We start from the raw sequence: 23,460 nt of genomic DNA, 5'->3' as shown, positions 1-23,460 counted from the left end.
ACGTAGTCATTTTAGCTCCTCTCACAAGGTATTTTCAATGGCAGAAGAATCACACCTAACATCTCTGTGTGTGTGTGGTGACCAAGAATCTACTGGTTAGCAGGGCAATAGGAACAGGCACAAGAAGTCTCGCTGGAACCAAGCTGCTCAGCCAGGCCTGGCACAGTGTAAGGCAAGGGCCGGGCAGCGAGTGCCAGTGCTTTTACTTAATGAGCAGTTCATTTTTCCACACAAGAGCCACATAATTTGCAATACATTATATAATAATACATGTTATTTTAAATATATTTATATACTTAATAAAATTATTGTACTAGAAACAGAATCCAGATTGTTTTTAAAAAAGCACAAATAAAACTAAAGAAGCAAAAATTTAGCACACATTAATTATAAGGGTAAATATAAAGACTGTGACTGAGTACTAATTTACTGTGCTACTTCACAGCAAAAGAAAAGTGAGGGGGCTAATTTTAAAGAGTGGCAAACATTTTACTTTTCTGAAACTGTAATAGAGCTGTGTATGAAGTTATTAGGGGTACAGGAAAGATGTCTGACCTGAGGGATACAAATGTTTTTTTCCCCCATCATTTTGAAGAAAGTCCTTTTATTCTAAAATATGAAGAATTAATAATTTGAGCTTTAACACTATAATTATCTTCATTTTCATTGCAGGTACTATTTTCTTTTAAAGTGCTGCATGTTAGTTAGGGAGGAATCCTGGAAGGAAGGCGTTACATACTACTTCTTAAGATAGAACTAAACCAAACATCACTTTACCCAAAGGACTGTATAACATAGCAACACATACTGTACCTTACACTAACACATCATTAATGTGACCCCTGCCACTTTAGTATTAGTAGCAACCGTGGAGCAACACTCTGTCCTGAAGTTTACTACCATGCCATATTTAAAAGGGGTTGCCATGAAAATTAAGGGTATAAAACACTATTATACGGGCATGAGATTATTACATGAGGATTATATGAAAATATCTAGCCTATTTAAAAAATCCTCAATAATCTAAAAAACACTTAAGCCCTAACCCCATTTTAACTGTATGCAAGTTTTAAGACTAGGTGAGAAATACAGCAAAATACAGCAAAGTTTCTTATCACTGTTTTCTCTACATTTTGAAATTAAAAAGGTTAACATTTATTTCTGTGAAAATCAGAGAGAAAGAAAGAAAGAGAAAGAAAGATTGATTCCCCACACACTGACTCATTCTTTAAATGACTGCAATAGCTGGGACTCAATCAGGATGAAGGAAAGAATGAGGAATTCAATCCAGGTATTCCCCAGGGGTGACAGGGATCCAGCGTTTGAGTCATCAACCTGCTGCCCTTGGAGGCGCACATCAGCAGGAAGCTGGAGGTACCAGTGAGGCCAGGACTCAGACCCCAGGCACCCAGACAAGGCAGGCAGGCTTCCCAAGCGGTTTCTTAACTGAAATGTGTGAAAAGTCACTCAGGACACTAGTTTAAATGTTTTGCCAACATTTCCTGTATGTTCTACACAGTTCTTCATTCATTCAAACAATTTATTACAAAACGACTAATTCAGCTGACCTCTTAGTTATACTGAATTGGTGAGACTTTATTACCCAGACCGTAGGACATTCCAATCAGAACCCTAAAAAAATGACAACTCTGTAAATGGCCAAAAATATTCAGGAAAGAATCACACCCTAGGGCTTTGTCTTCCTGTTGTGAGAATGCTGGTAGCACTTTACAGCTCAAACCAAGCTGACAGCTGCTAGCTGCTCCCTTAGTCAAGGGTAAGGAAACAGAAGTGAGAAGAAAATGATAAACACAACACTTTATTTTCTTCTCTACTAAATGAGAGCAGTCTCTGCAAAGGCCTTTTTCTTCAGATAACATAGGAGGGCCAAGCTTCAAAGGCATGCTTTTAATGCATCTCATGTACCAGTAAATAAAGTCAAGTTCAGTTTTTTTTTTTTTTAAATCATCTTAAAAAGTTTTTGTAGGTCCGCATTTCTGGGCAATGATCCACAAAGCAGTAATAAAAGCTAATGCTCTTTCACTTGGGCAAATCAGATGTTCAAGGGAGTGACCGGAGAAGGACCATAAAGGACACCCTTGCTGTGCTCATTCTTCATTTATACTTTGAAGCCACCACTCTGTTCCTTTCTTTCTCCTGGAAATTCTGAATAAAAGAATCCTTCACACATCCCACAACTTGGCCATGCAAGGTCTAAACCAACGATGAGGTAACTTCACTCCCCCCCCCGGCCCCCAGTATGTCTTAGAAGACCATCCTTTGATAAAGTTCTGCAAACAACTGGGCCTTTTGGTTTCCACTATTATACTCAGTATCAGTTGCTAGCTTTTTGGGCCACAAACCTCCTCCACATGCCAGGAAATGCACCGGAGATGGATTGTTGGTAGCCAGGGCCCAGCAGCAAGGCTGTCTTTTGGATTGGAAGAGAGCAGCAGCCAACTGCTGAAGAATGAAAACAATTTGAAGGCAGTTGAGAGAAAGAAAGTCTTTTAGTTTAGATAAGGTTCATCAGTAGAGTCTGATGAACTGCTCCCCGTGGGAGACAGCCCAGGACTACTTCCACATGGTAGGGTGAGCACTTGAGGGACATGACACCCAGGGTACACAGCACTGGGCCTTTATATATCATAGGTGTGGGGGTGGGGGAGGGCAGCAGCTCCTCAGTTTTGCACATGCTTGTGGCATGTCACCTTGGTGAGTGTTGACCTGCTGCACAGACTTGGGCATTTCAAACATTTGTGGATGGGAGTGTCTGCTTGACCTTGCAAAGATAGCACTGAGGCCAGGGATGCTTTCTTCTGTTGTTCATGACTCAGGGAGGCAGAAAGGGAAGACAGCACTGGGCCTTGGTCACCTGCTTGGTGTTCCAAGGTTACCAGGTGTTCCTGGCTTGTGATTAGCTTCTTTAGCCTGTGATGCATTCAGCTCCTTCAGGAGGCACTTCTGCTTGGCCCAATGCCAGTTTCCTTTTTCAAAATTCCTAACAACTTTTATCATTGTGGAACTAACCAAGTGGGGAAGTCATCCTTTCACTAGCACTTACAACTCACATTTATAGACAGGAAGGCTAAAAAACGAACGTGCAATTACAGAATGAATTCTGTGAAGGCAGAAAGTCATCTCTTTACAATGTTAATTACTTGGTTTTACTTATCCCTCTCAATTAATTCTCAATTTTTTCTAGTAGCTCCAAAGCATTAATGATATTTTGACTGAACTTATGTTACCTACAGGAATCAATGGAATGAAAGGGGGTAGAATCCCAGGACTGTGCAAGATAATACTGAGTTAGAACCCAAAATCGCTCACAAAAATTTTTAACGTTAACTTACTCTTTTGGGATTAAAAATGCCATGTAGACTAACATTGGCTATTTAGTGTTTATTTACCAACAAGGAACAAAGCATTAATCTTGTATAAGTAAAGCTTCATTTTATCTGGATAGGATGTCATGGGAAGTTAAATGACCCTAAGTGATAACTTATGTCCATAGATGGAAGCGCTGGTTATGAGTGATCTTTTTGGAATTTGGCTTAATTATTCACATGAGATGCTAATTCTTCACAAAGAAAGAAACAGCTTGAAAATGGTAATATGCTGTACCATGAATTTCTATTCTATAAATCTCTCACTTTAGAAGCTGTAGTGGCTACTCTAGAAACTTGATTTTGCATTCCTGTTAAGATAGTTTTGCTTTGAAAACAGGGAGGCTCATCATCTTCACAAATTTACTTGAATTTCAGTTAAATAAACGGTTCTTGGCCAGTTTGTAAGAGTAACAGAATGGGATATGTAGATGCAAGGTTTGCATAGGTAAGAGAGCAGTGGAATCCTTTCACAGTGTTTTTTCAGAAATCTAAGAGTTCAAAGTAGTTATGTTTAATATATATGTAAGTTATGCAAAATGTGCTGATAATGAACTATATGGTCCCTACTCATCAGTAGTCATTATCAATAAGATTTCAGTATTTAGCTACACGATTTACTATCACATCATAACCAGGCCAACGAAAAGAAATCAGAATTAACGCTGAGATACTGCAGACAATTTGCAGAAAAGGATTGTACCAGTTGTTTAAAAAGCAAGTCGTAAGTGATGTGAAGTAGGGATATGGTATTGGAGAATGAGTCATTCTCCTGATGTCACCATAAAGAGCCACTGGGAGCAAATTCCTCTTTTCATCTGCTCCACCGGTTTAAGGAGAATAAAGTAAGCTCTTACCTAGGAAGCTACAGCTGTGCTTACCTTCAGCTTAACGACTGTGTGAGGCTGAAGGTTAATTAGCTGCCATTCTTGGGTCTATTTGTTGCTCTAACAAGGTTTTACTTGAAAGGTGATGTGGGCAGGGAAGCAGCACATCCGTCCAGACCGTCCACATCTGCCTGTGTGCTGTGAGCTTTCTCACCTGAGCTGGCCTGTCCAGCGCTCTGAATGTCTGAAGAGTGGTGGACAAACAAGGACCTCAGGGATGCTTCTGCGGGCCACGTTTTAACACATTCTCTGGTTGCAAAGCTATTAGGATGCCAAAAAGGTTATATCTGAATGGGGCTGCCTGGTTGTTATCAGATTTTAATAGGCCACATTTCTCAAATTAACATCTTTTGGTACATGTGTAATTAAAGATTAAGCTATTCAATTTTAATTTTTATTATTATGTGGCAGGAGAATTTAGTGCAGTCTTTAAATGTACTTTCCCATCTAAAACGATTTTTCATCAATTGTCATCACAATGTTTTTTTCTGTTCTAACAAAAAAAAGGCTCAAAAAGAAAACAGGTACATGCTTTGGGAATAGAAAAAGGAGCAACAGTACTGGTGTTAGTGGTGGTCGACTCAGCAAGTTAGGAAGGGGTGATGTTGGAGTCTTAGCAAGCTCTCATTTGAGGATGGACGTGAGGTGCCTTACCAGGGTTGCAGTCCGTGAGCAGCGAGCAGATGGAGAGGAGGACTTTAGAGATGGTGAGGGCCGGACTCCAGTTGTCCTTCAGGATGTCCAGGCAAATCACACCCTGGCTGTTAATGTTACAGTGATAGATTCTCGTCCGGAAGGTAACCTAGAAGAACAAGGAAAGCTTTCGTGAGCACATAAAAAAGAAAAAATCAGGTAAAATATTACAGGCTACTAGCCAGAATATATTTGCTTTCCCCCTATGCACAGGAGACTCAATCATTGTGTAAAAGCAGTAAATAATACATAAATAATAATCATTTTGGCACAGAGAATGAAATGGCAACAGCAAAAAACTAGACATTGTGTTTCAGATAAAGCACGCTGCTATTTCATGTTCTGACATGGAATTTACTCTCGATGCAGTTACGGGAGTCTTTCCAAGTAGAACACTGACTGTACCTCTGAAAAGTTTCAAAAAACATCTTTGTTGGATTCCACTTGTCATAAGAACTTTGCCTATTAACAATCTTACACTCAAAAAAGCACATGAATACTTACAGAGAGAAAACATTGTACCATAACATAGTTTTAGCACATGTAGTACAGGATATGTAGATAACACTTCTTTTTTATAGAACTCTATTTGTTATTAACTGTATTGGTCACAATCTATCATAGAGTTATGATTTATAAACCATTCCCTGCTTAAATTAAGAAAAAGGCTTCATGGGGATAGACAGTGAGCGACAGTGAACAGGAGTGAGTCAGAGAGTGCGTGCACAGCCATTCACTGATTCAGCTCCCAGATACTCACAACAGCCAAGCATGAGCTAGACTGAAGCTCAGTCACCCATGTGGCTGGCAGGGACCCAAATGCTGCTTCCCATGGTGAACATTACCGTGAAGTTGCAAGTGACAGTGCAGTTAAGATTCCAATCTGGACACTTGAGATATGGGAATCAGGCATCTGAACTAGTATCCCAACCATGACGCCGAATCCCTGCCCCTTTTAATGTGTTATTTTAGAGGCAGTGGTTAACTGGTTGGCCTACTACTCAAATGCTCAAAACAATACTAGGAAACCTGGGAGCTGAAAACTCAACCCAAGCTGTTGACATGCTCAGCAGAGACTTCAAAAATTTATTTGGAAGTCTGAGTTACAGAGAGCAAGGATTTCCATCTGCTGGTTTACTCCCCATTTGGCTCTACATTCAGGGGGCCAGGACAAAACTACCAAGTCAGGAGCTTCATCTGGCTGTCCTATGTGGGTGGCATGGACCCAAATACTTTGGCCATCTTCTGCTGCTTTTCCCAGGCCATCAGCATGGGGTTGGATCAGAAGTGGAGCAGTCAGGATCTGAACTGGCATTCTAGGTGGTGCCTTTACTAGCTAGCCCTAGAAAGTGCCATAATCTTTCCCAGAGAGATTATTCCATTTCTTACTCTCCCCAAATATCGGTAATGCCCAAGACTGTGCTGGGTTTGAAGCTGGCAGTGCAATCCACATCTCCCACGAGTGCAAAGAATCCCATTACTCAAGCCATCACCACTTCCTGCCAAGGTCTGCTTCAGTGGGAAGCTAGAGTCAGGAGTCAGAACTTGGAATCAAAGCCAGACACTCTGATGTGTCTTAGCAGGCTAAACACCTGCTCCTAATTACTTTATTTTTAATACGATACTATTTAGTAAAGTCATCTAAAACTAGTTTAATCAAAACCTGGTTGGCATAAAATAGATTTCCTTCTTTTAATTAATAAAGAAAAATGAAATGACTCAGAAATTTACAATAAATGAGGAGTTAAAAAAAACTAAATATATGCGTTTTCGACAAATGGGTTTTTGTGGTTTGAGACAGATTTTCCAGTAGCATATTCATACATGGATTAAAAAAACCCTGCTGATTCCAAAACACCACAGCTGGAAACGAAAATGACTTGGTGTCTAAACTTAAGAGACACACAGAATCATGTAACTATTCCCACTGTTTTAATTGAGCACATTGCAATGTGTGTATCCAAGTCACAACATAAGCTCCCTTGGTTTAATCCTCTCACAGAGGCATAAGTCTCCCCAAAATCAGATAACTGGTAACAGTTGCTCTTGAACTTCGAATTTAAAATGATTTGAAATTTTAAACTCTGTTTATCTAATAACACATACTCATTAATTAATGCCTTACAGAGGAGACAATTTAACAAATGTCCAGTAAGCCCTCATCTCTTAGAGAAATGATTAATTTCTGCTTTATAGTTGCAGAAGTATCTCATACAGAATGACAATTAATGAGGAAGAACAGCTGACATACCTAATGGAATCCATGTAGAGTATGTAATAAATGCCTGTTTGTAGGACACACACTGTTAGAGGCTGATATAAACACAAACAGAAGGACAATGTTCTTTTGGTGCTTATGATTTTCATAGATCTTTTACTACCTAAGGCCCTTCTATAAGAGGAAACATATTTATAGATTTGCTAAATGTAAAATGGAATGATAATTACAAGATTCCTTGATTTTTCAGGAAAGAAGTAATACATTGTTTGTAGACATACGATTATTTCTTCAGAGATAAATAATCTAATACACATGCAACACAATGCAAAGGATTTGTCATAAGCACCTAGAAGTGCCAACTGATTTTTTTGCACAGCTCACAATAATGCAGAAGTAAAATATTGTAACACAATGTAAAATAAAATAATGACTAATTCTGTTAATGATAGGGTAAATTTTCAGCAATTATGGAGTTGGCTGAATGCCTACTCTCTCGGTGAATGCTATGTAACACACACAAGACATTCTTGGGAAATGGTAGTTCATAAGTAACACAGAAATTTCCAAACTTCCTGGCATATCAGTGAGGGTAATGATATTTCTTCCTTATGCTTAAATCATAAAATTTAAAAATATTTCATGTCTATCACAAGAATAAAAATGAAAAAGATGACTAACATTTATGTGTTTGCCTGACAAGAACCATGATTTTCTTTCATTACATAATTGAACTTCCATATTCACTCTGTGAGTCAAAAGTTTGACTCTAGACTGCAAAGCTAACGAAATAGGGTTTCAACAGCCACCTCAGACTGTGTTCTGGTAAAGTGGGAATGCACATAAAGTGTTTGCTAGAAAGCAATAATTTTTATTATCCCAAACTACCAATCATCTCTCTGAGATTATTGCAGACAAAAAAAAACCAAGTCAGTCAAAACTAAAAAAAGCAACAGCAACAACAAAGACAAAAAACAAACATCTGAGACACCAATACTATGTAACTTTTACATAATCGTTGAGTAATTTAAACATCAGCATTTAGAATATTTAGTGAATGCTCCTTAAACATATGTGGAGAATAAATGTAACAGGAGTGATAGTCATAGCATCAGATAGCTTAGACAGACAGCTAACCAGGAAGCCTGCCTGAAAATTGAAACAAGACCTTTCAAATTTTATTATATTCAAAGGCTTCAGTTTTGTAATAATGCTTGACAGATATTCATAGTATGTGATGATATGAATTCAATTCTTCTTAAAATTGTTTTTTGATACAGTTAAGTTGGCACTGGGGTCTCTCTTCCCCCTCCCCCAAGTTCCTTCCCTCCTGTCTGTTCTCCCCTCCCGTACCACAATGGGTATCTTTTGTGAATTTTCCCAAGTCCATCTTGCTGCCGCTGGAGTGTCTCCCAACCATGATAGAATTCAATTCTAAAATATGAATGGAAACCAAATACATCTTCTCTATAAACAGACACATTTGCAAAAATAACAATTTAGTAAAGTGCAAGATAAGCATAAGCAGATGCCGAGTCTTAAATTCACACAATGACTTTTATATAGCCAACACTGTGAAGTCTTATCTTTGTATACTGTAATAGCCTGACTAGCCCAAAAGGTATGAATACAAGTGAAATTGAAAAAAATTGATATGGAGGCATGAGGGACCAAGTATTGTAGGCAAAGAACCACCAAGACAGATGGAAAAGCCAATTCTGATCTTGGCCTTCATTCCTGGAACCCTGAGGAGAAGAAGATCAGAAAGAAGGAAACACGTGAAAAGACAGAGTGAGCATTCTAGCTCATTGATTTTAGGCAACTTTATAAAGACGGACATGTTTCCCTTTTCACAAACAAACAGGTAAACTTAAACTGGCTCTCAAACTCAAGACTGCAGCCAACTTATTATTTTTTGCTGTGTTGGCAAAGTATTCAAGAGTTTGCTGCCAGTTTTGAAGGAAAATTCAATTTCATGAGGGTATTTTAAGTTTTATTTTTATCTAATTATATCCACATGAGGGTTTGCTTTCCACTGTTTTCAGCTAATTTTCTTGTACCTCAGGCAATCTCCTCCCCCTGGCCTTTCTCATTCTCCATTTTTTTCACGATATAATTTAAGCTACAATTGTGGCTTCCTACAGAATTTCTCTAGTCTCTGTTTCCATCACCTAGGTTTTCTTGCTTCATTCACACACCCGGAGTTTTGGAGCCATACTTTTGGATTTATACTTTTCCCTCTTGAATTCTCTGTAAAACTACTGTCCTTTAAAAAAAAAAAAAAGAGGTTACTTTTTCCTAGGGCTGTATGGAAATATACCTGAAAGAACCACTACAGAAGTCAGTATGGAGAATGCTAAGAAAACTTAAAATTGATCTGCCATACTATCTCATACTATCTTTCTGCCCAGCTATCTCACTTCTGCGAATATATCCAAAGAAAATGAAATCTGCATATGAGAAAGGGATCTGTAATCCTATATTTATAGGAGACATGGAGACAACTCAGGTGCCCACTTCAAAGAGGACTGGATAAAGAAGCTATGTTACAACTACTCCATGAAATACTACTCAGCTATTAAAAAGAATGAGATTCTACCATTTACAACCAAGCTGTCCCAACTTGAGACCATTATGCTCAGTGTCATTTCTCAAAGGACAAATGCCATATGCTCTCTCTAATAAGCAAACTTCATGCAAAATACAAGATCAACAGATACATGCATGTCACCTAGAGGAACCCTGTAATGGAGACTAGTACACTGAGACGCGAAGACACAATGCAGTATGCATCTCTGCTTCCAAATCAAAGATGGATTCCCAATGAAACTGTTATATACATCTTGACAACAGGATGCTGGATTTTGCCATTGTTCATACCTACAATGTCAGGATACACTTAAAACAATGCATTGTTTTCTGAAGGACTATATGATAGCGCCAAAATAAAGGAAAATAAAGGGGAAGTGGGAGAGGAAGTCCCAGAGCCTATGAAGCTGCACCATGCAATGAAGAATTTAATTAGAAAATGGGGGTGTAGGGAAAAATAGCAACAACTCAGAATTGTGTTGGGACAAAATATTTTCCCACCTTTTAATGTTCTATATTGGCTGCCTAAATTGCCTATCCCTAAAGGAAGTCTGAAGTAGTAAAATAAATAAACACTCTATGCTGGCTTTCCTGTTGTCACTGTAATTTGCAACATTCTTTGCATTATAGAAAATTGCTGCAGAATAACAGTGTTCATTTTTTTTTAAAGATTAATTTATTTTTACTGGAAAGTTAGATACACAGAGAGAAGAGACAGAGAGGAAGATCTTTTACATGATGATTCACTCACAAAGCAGCCACAGTGGCCAAAGCTGTGTTGATGTGAAGCCAGGAGCCAGGAACCCCCTCCAGGCCTCCTACATGGGTGCAAGGTCCCAAGGCTTTGGGCCGACCTCAATTGCTTTGCAGGGCCACAAACATGGAGCTGGATGGGAAGTGGGACTGTTGAGATTAGAACCGGCACCCATACGGATCCCTGGCATGTTCAAGAATAGGACTTTAGTCGCTAGGCTACTGCGCCGGGCCCAATGGTGTTAGTTTTTTTAAAAAAAACAATTGTACCACATGTGGGTTTTTCAAAATAGTACTGATGGGGTCTCAGGATGGAGCGTCTCATGCTTGGATCCCAGATGACAGCCACCATGTGCACATGGTGAGTTGTCCCTGGGCCTGACTTGGCTCTTGGGGGCTGCTCCCTTCTGGGTGAGTACACCGAAGGGGGAGGTCTCCGTGACTGGGCAGGCCTGGGGTCCACCCGCCGCCCTCATTGGGCGGTGAATGGGATTGGGGAGGGGTGTGACCTTGGGCCTGGGAGTTTAAACTTCCAGCAGCCTCCTGGCTGCTGGTGGGTCTCAGGACGGGGTGTCTCATGCCTGGATCCCACACGACAGCCATCATGTGCACGTAGTGAGCTGTCCCCGGGCGCCAGGGTGTCATTTGGTGCCAGGCTCTGCCTGCTGGCCACCCAGCCAGGGAGCTTTAGGGTTTTGGTTCACATTCCAGGTGCTCCACTTTGATCCAGCTCCCTACTAATGACCCAAGAAAGACCTAAGATCTTGGGCTCCTGTACCCATGTGAGAGACGTGGATCAAACTCATGGCTCCTGATCTGCTCAGCTCTGGCCATTGTGTCTGTTTATGGAGTGAACCAGCAGATGTAAGATCTTTCTCTCAATCTGCCTTTCAAATAAATAAATAAACAATTTTTTTAAGACAATGTTAGAGTGTAATAACATTCTGGCTGAAGATAAACCAGCTTTTTTTTAAAGATTTATTTTACTGGAAAGGCAGATTTACAGAGAGAAGGAGAGACAGAAAATCTTCCATCTGCCTGTTCACTCCCCAAGTGGCCATAATGGCCAGAGCTGAGCTGATCCCAAGCCAGGAGCTTCTTTTGGGACTCCCAAGTGGGTGCAGGGTACTAAGCCATAGGCTGTCCTCAAAACTGCTTTCCCAGAAGCAGGGAGCTGGATGAGAAGTGGAACAGCCGGGACATGAACTGGTGCCCGTGTGGGACCCTGGTGCATGCAAGGCACTAAGCTACCACGCCAGGCCCAAACTAGCTTATTTTGACTTCTTATTTACTTATTGCTTTGTGCAGTGTAAGCTGCATTGCAATGGTTATGTACATAAGCCTCACCAGTGTTGTACACACACTTGACAGACCTCTTTATCCTGTCCTTTTGGCCAGGATTCCTGGGGTTCTGCTACTATCCTCTGTAGACCTTGGCTCTTCATCATTTGCCTGAAGACCTTGCTGAGTCCTCTGAACTTTCTCAGAAGTTCTTTCTCCATTTTTTGAAGTAAATGCTAGTGAAATGTTACAAATAGTAAAGAAAAGCCCAAGTTTTCCCATTCTACTCAATTTTTAAAATTTCTGTTTCCTTTGCTAACAAAGAAAAAAGATAACTTTAAACAAAGTTCTAAAATGGATTATTAGGCAGACGTTTTCTTAGTATTTCAAGTGATGTTGTGATCAGTAGAATTAAGCAAGGACACAACAAAAACAAATGGCAGCATATGTAACTCCAGTTCCTTTTCAATATAAACTTTGGAGTTAGACTGGCGTGGACATTGTGGCATAGTTGGCTAAGCCACAGCTTACAGCACCAGCATTCTGTGTTGGGAAGGCTGGTTTGAGTCCCAGCTACTCCAGGTCTCCAATTCAACATGCTGGTAATGTGCCTGGGAGGCAGGACATAGGGTCCAACTGGTTGGGTTCCTGCCACCCACATGGGAAACTCAGATGGAGTTCCTGTTTTCTGGCCTCATGCTGGCCTATGCCTGGCTGCTTTAGCATTGACAGTGAACTAGCAGCTGGGAAATCTCTTTGAATCTGTCTTTCTCTCTCCCTGTTGCTTTGCCTTTTACATAAACAAAGGTCTTAAAAGAAACAAAATTACAGACTAGGGTAGTAAAACAGATATAGTACATCTGAACACAGTGTATGATAATGTCTTTTAAAAGTCAAGAGTCTTCAGTAATACAGAATAAGTGTCACATGCAGGTTTTTCACGACTGTTGCTACTGTGTCAGTTAAGATCTCTGATGTGATCACATCATTCTGTGTTTACACACACACACTAACAGTTTCTTCCTGTTCTGGTAGGGAAATACACACAAAAGTCTCAGAAGTCCTCTTTATTACTGTCAATGGCACTGGCCTAATGCCAAAATAAATGTACCAGCTTAGCAGTCATAATTTTTATGTACGTGCAGAAGTTATCATATATGACCAAAGAGATTGTAAACAGTAGGTCCAGAAGCAAATCAGGCTATTGCAAACTTCACTTTGAGTGCATCCTGTGGACAAGAGAGAGAAAATGACTAACTGAATGACAATCAGTTTGTTAGCTGCAGAATGGGCTCAATACACCATTGCTATTTGGTAGATTTAGTAGAATGCTGACATGTCAGTCCACTCTGTCGCTACAACAAAATACCTGAGATTTGGCAATTCATAAAGCAGAGTCATTTTGCTCATGAGTCTGGAGGCTCAGAGGTTTGGATAAATAGTCCTAGCTTGGAACTTTCTTTCTGTACTAAAACATCAGTTCTATTGGATTTGCATACCATTCATATAGCCTCATTTAACCTTACTTATGTCACAAAGGCCCATTTCCAAACATCATAGTTGCATTATATTTCTCAATTTAATTTGAGAGCACACACACACACAGAGAAAGAGAGAGAGAGAGAGAGAGAGAGAGAATTGGTTCAATTCCCAAATGCCCACAACAACCAGATTAGGGCCAGCCTGACACTGAAACTCAGATTTCAAACACATGCTTCACCACTGCTACCTTCCAGAGCGCACAGTAACAGTAAGCTGGAATCAAAAGGGTTGGGACTCAGATCCAGGCAAGAAGTGGGGATTCTATGTGGTGTCTTAATGGTTGTGCCAAATGCCAATCCCAAATTTTTACCCGTTTAATACCTCAACATGGAGACTAAATTCCAATACAAGTACCATTCCAATTTTAGTATATGTGCCGCTGAAGCTAGCACTCAATGTCAGTATCTTAGGAACGCTAAAATCCTAGCACTGGGGAGGATGGAGGGAGGGGCAGGTACAGCTATCTCAGGAGTACAAAGTGGTCAGAGATCGAAGCGATATCTATTAAAACTCATTACTTTTATATTTGCTCTGGCAATTCTCGTGCTTGGATTATGTCAAAAGTATCTATGCACAAGTACACAAAGACAATACTATATTCAGTGAAACGTTATTTATGATAATAAACACTGTTTATGTTTATTGACATTAGGAAATTATAGAGGGATCAGTGAAAGATACTCAGTGAAGTATTTATTATGGCAAAATGCTGACAATAACTTCTATGACTATTATAGGGAGCCACATATGGTACATTACTTCAATGAAATCAAGGTACTTACACAAATTTGTGAAAATAATGCAATTAAAAGTATATCTTTCAGGAACTTTTTGCAGTTATGCTCTGTTGTGGGATAATCTTGAGGAAAGTAAATGCAAAGAGTAAATACAGAAAAAACCAAAACAGGTATTTTGTGTAAAGTAACAGGATTTTAGGAAAGGAAGACTTGACTGTGTATTGTTTAAATGGTTGAATGCTTATTGCATATGTAAGTTAATATTTGAAACTGTTTTTAAAAACTGAATAGTTTCATTTACAAATTAAATCAGTCACAAAAATAATAATGTTTTAAAGAAAGGAAGGAAGATAAGAAACAAAGGAAACATGAAATTAACTAGGAATAAATTGAAATAAACATGTTGGTTTGTGTATTATTTTCCTACTGCACAAACTTTTACTTTATATAGTCTTTGGGGACAGAGTTTCAAATAAATTAGTGGCTCAAGCACAGAGGACATAAATATACAGAATACTGCATGGGGATACATTTGTACTTTGGTAAATACCAAGACAAATAATCATAATTGCCCTTAATTTTGGTAGGAACAGAAACAAAGAGGACTTTGCTTTCTTCACATCAGAAAAGAATGCACAGAGCCATCTGACCAGTGGCAATGACGTGGATTACTGTGTGCTTAGCAAGACCACTTCTGAGCTTAGCTGGTTCAGGGGTAAAGATTCAGGGTTACTGGACTTGGAGATCAGGAGGCCAGGAGTTCTAATCCTAGCCCTGGCACCTATTAGCCATGTGATATTAAACACCTCACTTCATCTCTTTACTAGGTAGTTTCCTGTGGTGCCAGAAGTCTACTCCCAACACAGCTCATTATTTTTGACTAGTTCTGGGCCTGAATTAGTTTGATTGGTTCAGTTGTTCATGTTTTCAGGATTTGTTAAGAAAAAGTAAGTTTTTCTCCTCCTCTTGATAAAAATGGTGTTTTGAAAAGTATTATTGTGTAGGTTTTCCAATATGAACACTCTACATGAAAATACCAAGAACACAATGAAAAGAGGAAACTGTCACTCATGTTAAGTCTTTTAAATTATCAGTTTTTTTTTCATTTGGGAAACCAATTTTGAAAATTGATGGCTCCAAAATTTCAATTTAGGTTGAAAAGTATACATCTGCATGCATGTATCTGCTTAACTCTCAAATCTGGGTCTCTGGCTCCCGTTGTTCTCTCAAGCTCCAGATGTGCAAAGCTGCCAACTGAACCTTTCTGAACACTGGACACTAAGCATCCTCTGTGTTCCTTGCAGGCCACACGTCTACCCGGCCATTCAGATTACAAACTAGAGTCCTCCTGGAAGACTCAATCAACCAACAGCAGATACGGAGGCTGCTGTTCCCAAAGCCACAAGCAGACACTGTTGCTGCTGCTAAGCAGAGGTTGTCAACCAGGACTTATCTCCCGCCACCACCAGGGACCTGTGGCAGTATCTAGAGACACGTTCTGTTTGTCACACTGAGGGTGAGGAGAGAATGTCCTTGATGTCCAGCAGGTAGAAGCCGGGAATGCTAACTGTCAACAAGGCAACAGCTAGCTCTCTAGGACAATGATGAGCGTGCTTCAAATGTCAACTGTGTATACTCTTGGAGGGATGCCCTGTTGGTCATTTCTGGATGTTTAATAGCTGGACTGCTAGGTGGCACATATGTATTTCCTGAATAAAGGAAAGCAAAAGAATTCACGTATTAGTTCCCTTGTTTTAATCCTCACAGCTTAGCCTCAGTGCTTTTCTGGCCTGGGCTACTCTATTCGTTCCTAATTGTTTTTCCTTGTCCTCTATGCTTCCTGCAGCTGCATCTTACTCATTTTATATATCAAAGGCCTGGAAAATAGTAGGGACTCAGTCAATATCTACTTTATAAATAGCCTTAAAATAACAATTTCAAAGGTAATCACTTATAAGAATTGTTGGCAGGGCTCTGCTCCAATAACTGCCAACACGTGGATACTAACAGAAAATTGTTATGAATAGCTTAGGATATTATGATTTTCTTACACACAGAATATTTCTCCATCCTATTCATCATGTGGGAGATAAAATATTTGCTTTCATATGAACCCAAGGTTCACTTTATTTGGTGTTTTCTGTGCATATCCTTATTTCCTACAGGGCAAGGTTTACACAATACCTGCAAAAGGCCGGTTGGTCACATCTTCTCCCTGACTCAGTGACTAGTCAGGATTGCATACTGACTGATGTTGGCCAGCTGGGAATAGAGAACATTCCTTTCTCCCTGGGCCTGCTGGAGCAAGTTTCTAAGGGGCTGCTACTTTTTCAAGATATCATGCTTCAACTACAAGGAGAAAAGAAATCAAGGAAACTTGATCACTTGCCAAAAAGGACTGACGTTTGGTGGGAAGTCTTAAAAATGAACTCAGACCTGCCTACTGTGATCAACCTTGAACAAAATAACATTTCAAATAGCTTTAAAAAGGCACACATTGATGAAAGTAACAAAAGGAGAACACTGCCATTTTCTTCCATATAGAATACAATTTTTCTATCCATTCATCAAGCAGCAAAAAAAATTTGTTTTTGAATGTGCAGCCAATCAATAAAGTGTGCTGTTCATGTCCTTTATTTCCACTCTTTTTTTTTCCTGTTCCATATCTTCATCCTTTCCTCCCCACAAGATTAGGAAAATGGCAAGCCTGAAGTTTCTTCCCACCCAAGTGTCACAGAAGGCTATTCCTTTCAATGCCATCTTAGCGTCTTACTTTCTGGGCTCTATGTTTCTTTCCAGGTTCCCATTCTCTGGTTCCTAGGATGACTGAACAGTACTCTTTGATGTTTTTGTCACACTTGGAGGGTTACCTCATACTTCTCTCTTAGAAAATCTCAGTGAGGACAAACTATCCATTGTACAGACAAGTGAAACTTTCCTTGAAAAAATCACCCTGGTAAGGGGCCGCTGCCTCCTAGGCTGGGCTTAGATACGATCAAGCACATTTAATTTTTTTTTAAAAATTTAAACATTTAAATGTTCAGTACAGTCTCCTTTGTCCACATAACTTCCTTGTGGAAGAAAATTCTTTGTGAAGGAATTTAGGCCCATGTATCCCTCCAGGTTAAGCTGACAGTGATATCAAGCAACACCAATTCCAATCTGGAGTGAGGTCACACCACACAGGGAGGGAATTCCAGCGCTTGGAGGAGAATAACTAAACACTGTCTTAGAACCCCATCTCGACAGCAGGGCACTGATGGGGTGGGCAAGTAGAAAGCAGAAAAGCCGACTATGCACCACCTCCACCAGGACTCAAAGTTTAGGTGGCTGGGCGGATTCAGACTGCTCAGCTTAAGCTGGTTTGCGTTAACAAGCATCTCTAAGGAGACAATGATATAGGTCCCTTCTCCAAAATTAGTGAACTGAATTAGGCTACAGAAAACAGGGAGACAGGGATGCTTCCAAAATACAACTAAAATGAACCTTTCGCAGCCCAATTACTGATTAAATTATAGGAACAGATGACTTGCTTTATAATGTAGTTGGTATTCCTTACCCTGAGCACACAGAATACAATCCTACTTTTCAGTAACTCCTAAACTGAGAGTGGTGGTTAGACACACGATGTATGTCATTTCAAAAGTCTAAAGGCATTGTTTTCATTTGTTTTTAATCATCACATCCTTTGTGGAATTTCGTACAAATTAAAGGAGTGTGAATTCACGTGATATTAACAATACCATAGGCCGGTCATTATACTGAGAATACAATGCTGTTTTGTCATCAGTAAAATAATTTAGAAAAAATTTCTCCTTTAGTTTAGGTCTGGCAACATCCAGCAGTTAGCATTTACTAATCATCACAGATTCAGAGAAAAGCCCCCAGTGCCTCAGAAAGAGATCCTTTGGTAGCAGGGGAGAAGCAGACACTTAGAATCTCTTCTAATGTTCTTTACTCATTGTATCACCACTTTTCTCCCAGCTGTGTTGGAGACTAGTCTGATATATTTATTTTATACCAGAATGTATGGTCTAAAAGCAAGCACAGTTTAAATCCTCTCTGTAACGTGAGGAATAGAGCAAGGATTCTGCTATCCACACCCATTTAACCCCTCTGGGCCACACTAACAGGGATAACCAACAGTTTTTTTGTGGCCCTTGTATGGATTAAAGTAATGTGGCTGCTGCATTGCCAGGCATTGCTCTACATGCTAAGAATTCAGAAATGACATCAAAATAGATAAAGTTCTTTGTGCTTGTAGGGATTAGATATTAACTGGGGAAAAGGAAACATAACAAAGAAATAGATAATGTTAGGAAGAAGTCCACAGCAAAAAATCAAGGATGGTGGTGCTGGTAAGCTTATTGGAAATACAGATTTGTCACATATGAGTCTCTCTAGACAGGAAGTTTGAGTGGAGGCCAGAAGGGAGGAAAGGAATGAACTTTATAAATTTCTGGGGAAATATTAATGTGAGCCAAAGGAAGAGTGAGTGCAAAAGCTAGTGGAAGGAACACGTGTAGAGTATATCAACAAAGGGTGATGATGGTTGGTGACTTGAGAACAACAGTACTTTGTGAACAGAGGGATTTTATAAGGAGCCAGGAATCACTGAAGGTTTTAGGCAAACCAACTGACACCATCTGATTTACATTATGAATGGGTCACTTAACATAGTGGTAAGTGACAAGACAGGAAACTCCCACAACAACCAGGGAAGCTAAATGATGGGGATCTCTAGGAGAGATGATGAGTCATGGCTAGATTCTGGATGTTTTTGCAGACCAAGCTAATGGGGACTAGGCTTGGTTAGGCTATGTGACAAGAGTCAAGGATGACTGTAAGATTTTCAGCCTTAAAAGATTAAAAAAAAAATGGAGGTGCCATTCACTGAGATAGGGAAGACTGGAGGAGCTGGTCTGGCTAGAGATAGTGGGGGTATTTAATCAACAGTGCTATTGGACTTAAGTTGGAGTAGGCAATTGGATGCTCCACTGCAGATATCAAACAGGCAACTCCTTGTATGGAAAGATTTGACCCCGGCCAACCTTGATATTAGTGTATGAACTCAGGTGTTAAAAACGAATTACTTCGTTACTGTGAAAACTCTATGTTCTTTAACCAAAGCCAGAGTAAGTGAGTAGGCTGTTGGATCTCTAAGCGTAAACCACTGCTCTCCCTGAAAATGGTGTGAGGGATATTCACTCATTTTTGGAAGCGACAGCAGCAAGGACAGTAAATATAAGTGCACAACAATAATTCAGTAAGTGTGAAACTACAGACCTCACTGTTGACAAAGACCTATAGATCTCTGGATTTCAAATGGTTGATGTAATTGTTTCTTATTGTAACTAATTAGCTACTTAATTAATGAAATAGCCTTGACCTGTCAATTTAATATAATGAGGAAAATCAAAGGAAGATTTAAAAAAACTAAAGGATCTAAGTTAAACTATTTTACTGTATGAAAGTAGTTAAAACTTAACCTATTAGCTGATGTTTCATTAGAAAAAAGGTTCCTAAGACATATGGATATGCTCTAAACTGATCTCTAAAATGTACTTTAAAATATATTTGATATAATCTGTAATAAGGTTTAAAATTTTTCACAATGATTAATTTCATTCATAGTGATAGATGTATCATGTTCCAGTCTTGCATATAATTTTTATTTTAATTTTTAAAACACTGTAGGCACAAATTTTATGATTCCTTTTTTGGACAATGTCCCCTGTCAGGTAAATGACAAATTTGGATTTGCGCATGGATGGGTTGACTTAGCTGTAATAAATACACAAACATGTTAAATTGTCTGACCTACATTATCCTTGAAATTTTTTTGAAAGACAAGACAAGAGAAAAAGACTGACAGTATTTCCACTGGTCAGTTCACTTCCCCAATGTCCTCAACAGCCAGGGCTGCTCAGAGCCACAGCTAGAAGCTGTCTCTGTGGATTTTTGCCTTAAAACCAACATGTAACCTGATATGTCTGTGGAATCTCTGAGACAAAACATGAAGCACGGAGTGTAACAGTATTTTCAAAATGCTTTTGGTATGAAAAAATTAGGAACATAACACAATCTGTTATTTTTCTTCTAAGTTCCTTAAGTATCCTTGTTCACTTTATTTAGTGTGGAACTTAACAAAGTTGGAATTTTTTCATAAGAAGAGAAATAACTGGAAAATAATATATAAATGTATTCCAATTTCATTAGTGGTCAAATAATGCGGGTTAAAGCACAATGTGATAAAACTTCTCATTTACTGGTTGGAAGAGATAAAAAACGATTCAGAGTTCTCAAAGTTGAGGAAGGTATCATAATAATGTAAATGGAAATGATTCTAGAGGAAAATTTGTTAATCTTTATGAGAAACTTCACAAACAGTGCAAACTCTTTTACCCAGAAATATGCCAATTTATCACCAACAGAAAATATTTACTTATGTACACAAAACATGCAATTTCAAGGTTTTTGCCACATTACTGGTTATAATAGAAATACCGACAACAACATAAGTGTCTGACCACAGGAAAATGATTACTTTTTGGTGTATTTATACAATGGAACAGCACATACCTCTTATAATTGAAATGTAATTATATGTTTGTGGGAAGTAAGTATATTACTGCATAAAAATCTAACAAAAATTAGATAAAAAGCAATTTTGGAGTCATGAAGAATATGGTCCAGTCTCGTAAACTAGATGAGAGTATCCATACATATTTATGAATATGCATATATATTTACATGTGTATATATATATATACATACAAAGCACAAAAATCTCATAAAAAGAGTTTTTTGAATAGGAGCACATATAAAGTTGTCTCCTTTTGTATATCTGTAATTGCTTTTCATTCTATAATGAATATGCAAATTGCAAATTTTAAAACTTCCAATACACTTTAAAGTTTTAAAATACAAAGGTATAGATTTTGAGGACAGGAGTAATTTACCCACAATAAGAATGGGAAAAAATTCTTAATAGAATACATAAAGCAACTTTTACTTGACAAATAGGTATCTGAATTGTAATATAAACATTTATCTACACTAAAAAAATAAGTTTTAAGAAATGTTTAGCTATATTAGTAGCTCACTACACTTTCCTTTTTGGTCATAATATGATTCCTAGTTAGGATCCCATTAAACAGCCAACTTTCCAGAGAAACAATATCATTAGTGGATAAAATTCAACTGTAGCCATGACATCAAGCATAACTAACAATATAAGTAAAGATATAGTATAGAGTATGTCAAACACCCTGAAAAAGCCCAAGGATGTTGCAGATTTAGTAAAAGACACATTATTTATAATGATTACAGAAGAAATCTAATAGGCTAAAAATTATACTGAAAAACAGCCTTGATATTAGAAAATTCAACTTATTTGAAACAAGAATATTAAGTCTCATGAACATCAGGTAAAAATAATTTTGCTTTTCATACTAGCATTTTGACAAAGTCTGAAAAAGATATTATTAAAGTAGCTAATATCTGGTGAAAAAAAAGAAAGAAAAAACAACCAACCAACCAACCAAACGGGTACTGGAGTGTAAGGTGTCCAGACTATAAGCCTGCATTCTCCAAAGGTTCCTTTGGCTAGAAGAGGCTTTCCAAATCCCTGTTCTGCTCTGTAAGCTCTATTTGAGCTCCACAGCATTTACCAGTCCTCACTAGGAGTTCTACATATAAGAATATGGCTGTGTATGAAGAACTATACTATAACAATGATATAGGGGAATTCAGTGAGGGAGGAGGGGATTGGGGAGGGGATAAGGGAAATCCCGGGACCTATGGAACTGTATCATAAAATGATAATAATAAAAAGAGGTAGTAAAAAAAAAAGAAGACATTGAGGAAAACAAATCTCAAGCACAGTCATGCTACAGACTAATCTTGTGGCATGGATATCTACACGAATAACCAATGGCATTGGCATTTGTGAGGTCCAGCTCTAACAACAATTTTCCCTGATATCTACTGATTCCTTGGTTCATTTCTTTGGAGTACTGGGAAGTGTTGCAAGAATAACAACACATGGATAATGTGGAAAAAGAGCAAAGGTGACGATAGCAGAGAAAATAAAAAATAATCAAGACAATCTTAAATGTGAAGCATTAAAAGTATGTTTATTGGAAAGGCATATCTACGGAGAGAAGGAGAGACAAAAATCTTCTAGCCACTAGTTCACTCCCCAAGTGGCCGCAATAGCCGGAGATGAGTCAATCGGAAGCCAGGCACTTCTTCTGGGTCTCCCAAATGGGTGCAGGGCCAAGGCTTAGGGCCATTTTCTACTGCTTTCCCAGGCCACAAGCAGGGGGCTGGATGGGAAGTGGAGCATCTGGGACATGAACCAGTGTCCATACGGTATCCTGGTGGTTGCAGGACGAGGATTTAACTATTAGGCATTCTACCAGGCTCTTAGTCTTGTTTTTAAACATTTACTCCAACCTATAACTCAGAAAAATTGTAATTCCCCCTACATTGAGAAGTTAAGTCAGGGCTGGATGAGCATTCTTTCTTTAGAACAACTCAGAGTCCATATTCTCAGAGTTTCCTCTGCCAGATTAGGAAGAGATATGTTAACAGAGAAGATATCTAAAAATCAGATGTCTGACTTACAGGTAGTAGAAAGGAATATGAAGATGTCCTAAAGTGTGTCATACAGGTGATTTCTCAATGATAATCAGTATGATCAGCAGAGTACCAAAAGGACACTTGACTGAGCTTTTATGATGTGTTTTTACGGTCTCTGTGAGATACACTTTTTGTTTCAGTGCAAGTGAGTAGTGAACCTGGGAGGTGACAAAACTCAAAGCTCTGAGACTGAGGCTAGAAATGCTAGTCTGGTGAGGATTCCTCCCTGTTTGGTCTGAATCTTGTCTCCAGTTAGTCTTGGTTCTTTGGTACCTGGGGCTTGTTCTTGCCCAATATCATTCCCCTCATTACTACCCATAAAATGTGAAGTTTTATGCTATTTTATGATATACACCACAGAAAGAAGGCAACGAAAAAGTATGAGAAAAAGTAGTAAAATGTGAGTAAAAAGCGTGGGCATTGGGATAACCCATGATTTTCTGTATTACCTTTCTTTTTATGTGCTACCAGTTCTGGGAAGCTGTCTATGCTAACAGAATAGACATGCATTTTGAGAGATGTTTATTTAAGAATATAATACACATAAAATAAATATAACTAAAAATGGATGAACACTTCATACTGACCTTAGGGGGTTTAAACGGATAGTCTGGTGAAAAGGTTATGTCAAGAAAGAACACCCCTCCTTCATAGACAGATCCTGGGGGTCCCAATATAGTTGACCTCCATTCATAAATGTTGTCTCCTTTGGGTCCAGCACTGAAATA

General features: G+C 38.8%; 1 protein-coding gene across 1 annotated transcript in view; it reads right to left on the bottom strand.

Moving 5' to 3' along the window:
• Nucleotides 1-23,460, bottom strand: part of LOC121144931 (ubiquitin-conjugating enzyme E2 E2) — a 187,007-nt gene that overhangs the window by 20,876 nt on the left and 142,671 nt on the right. The window contains exons 4-5 of the mRNA XM_040963585.1: nucleotides 23,320-23,452; nucleotides 4,928-5,075 (exon numbers count right to left, since the gene is read on the bottom strand). Of these exons, the coding sequence (XP_040819519.1) occupies nucleotides 4,928-5,075; nucleotides 23,320-23,452 (281 nt within the window). The remainder of the gene's footprint in view (nucleotides 1-4,927; nucleotides 5,076-23,319; nucleotides 23,453-23,460) is intronic.

This window comes from Ochotona curzoniae, unplaced genomic scaffold (genome assembly GCF_017591425.1).
Source record: "Ochotona curzoniae isolate NIBS_2020 unplaced genomic scaffold, NIBS_Ocur_1.0 contig_1302, whole genome shotgun sequence".
Lineage (NCBI taxonomy): Eukaryota > Metazoa > Chordata > Mammalia > Lagomorpha > Ochotonidae > Ochotona > Ochotona curzoniae.
This window is presented reverse-complemented; position numbering and strand designations above follow the sequence as displayed.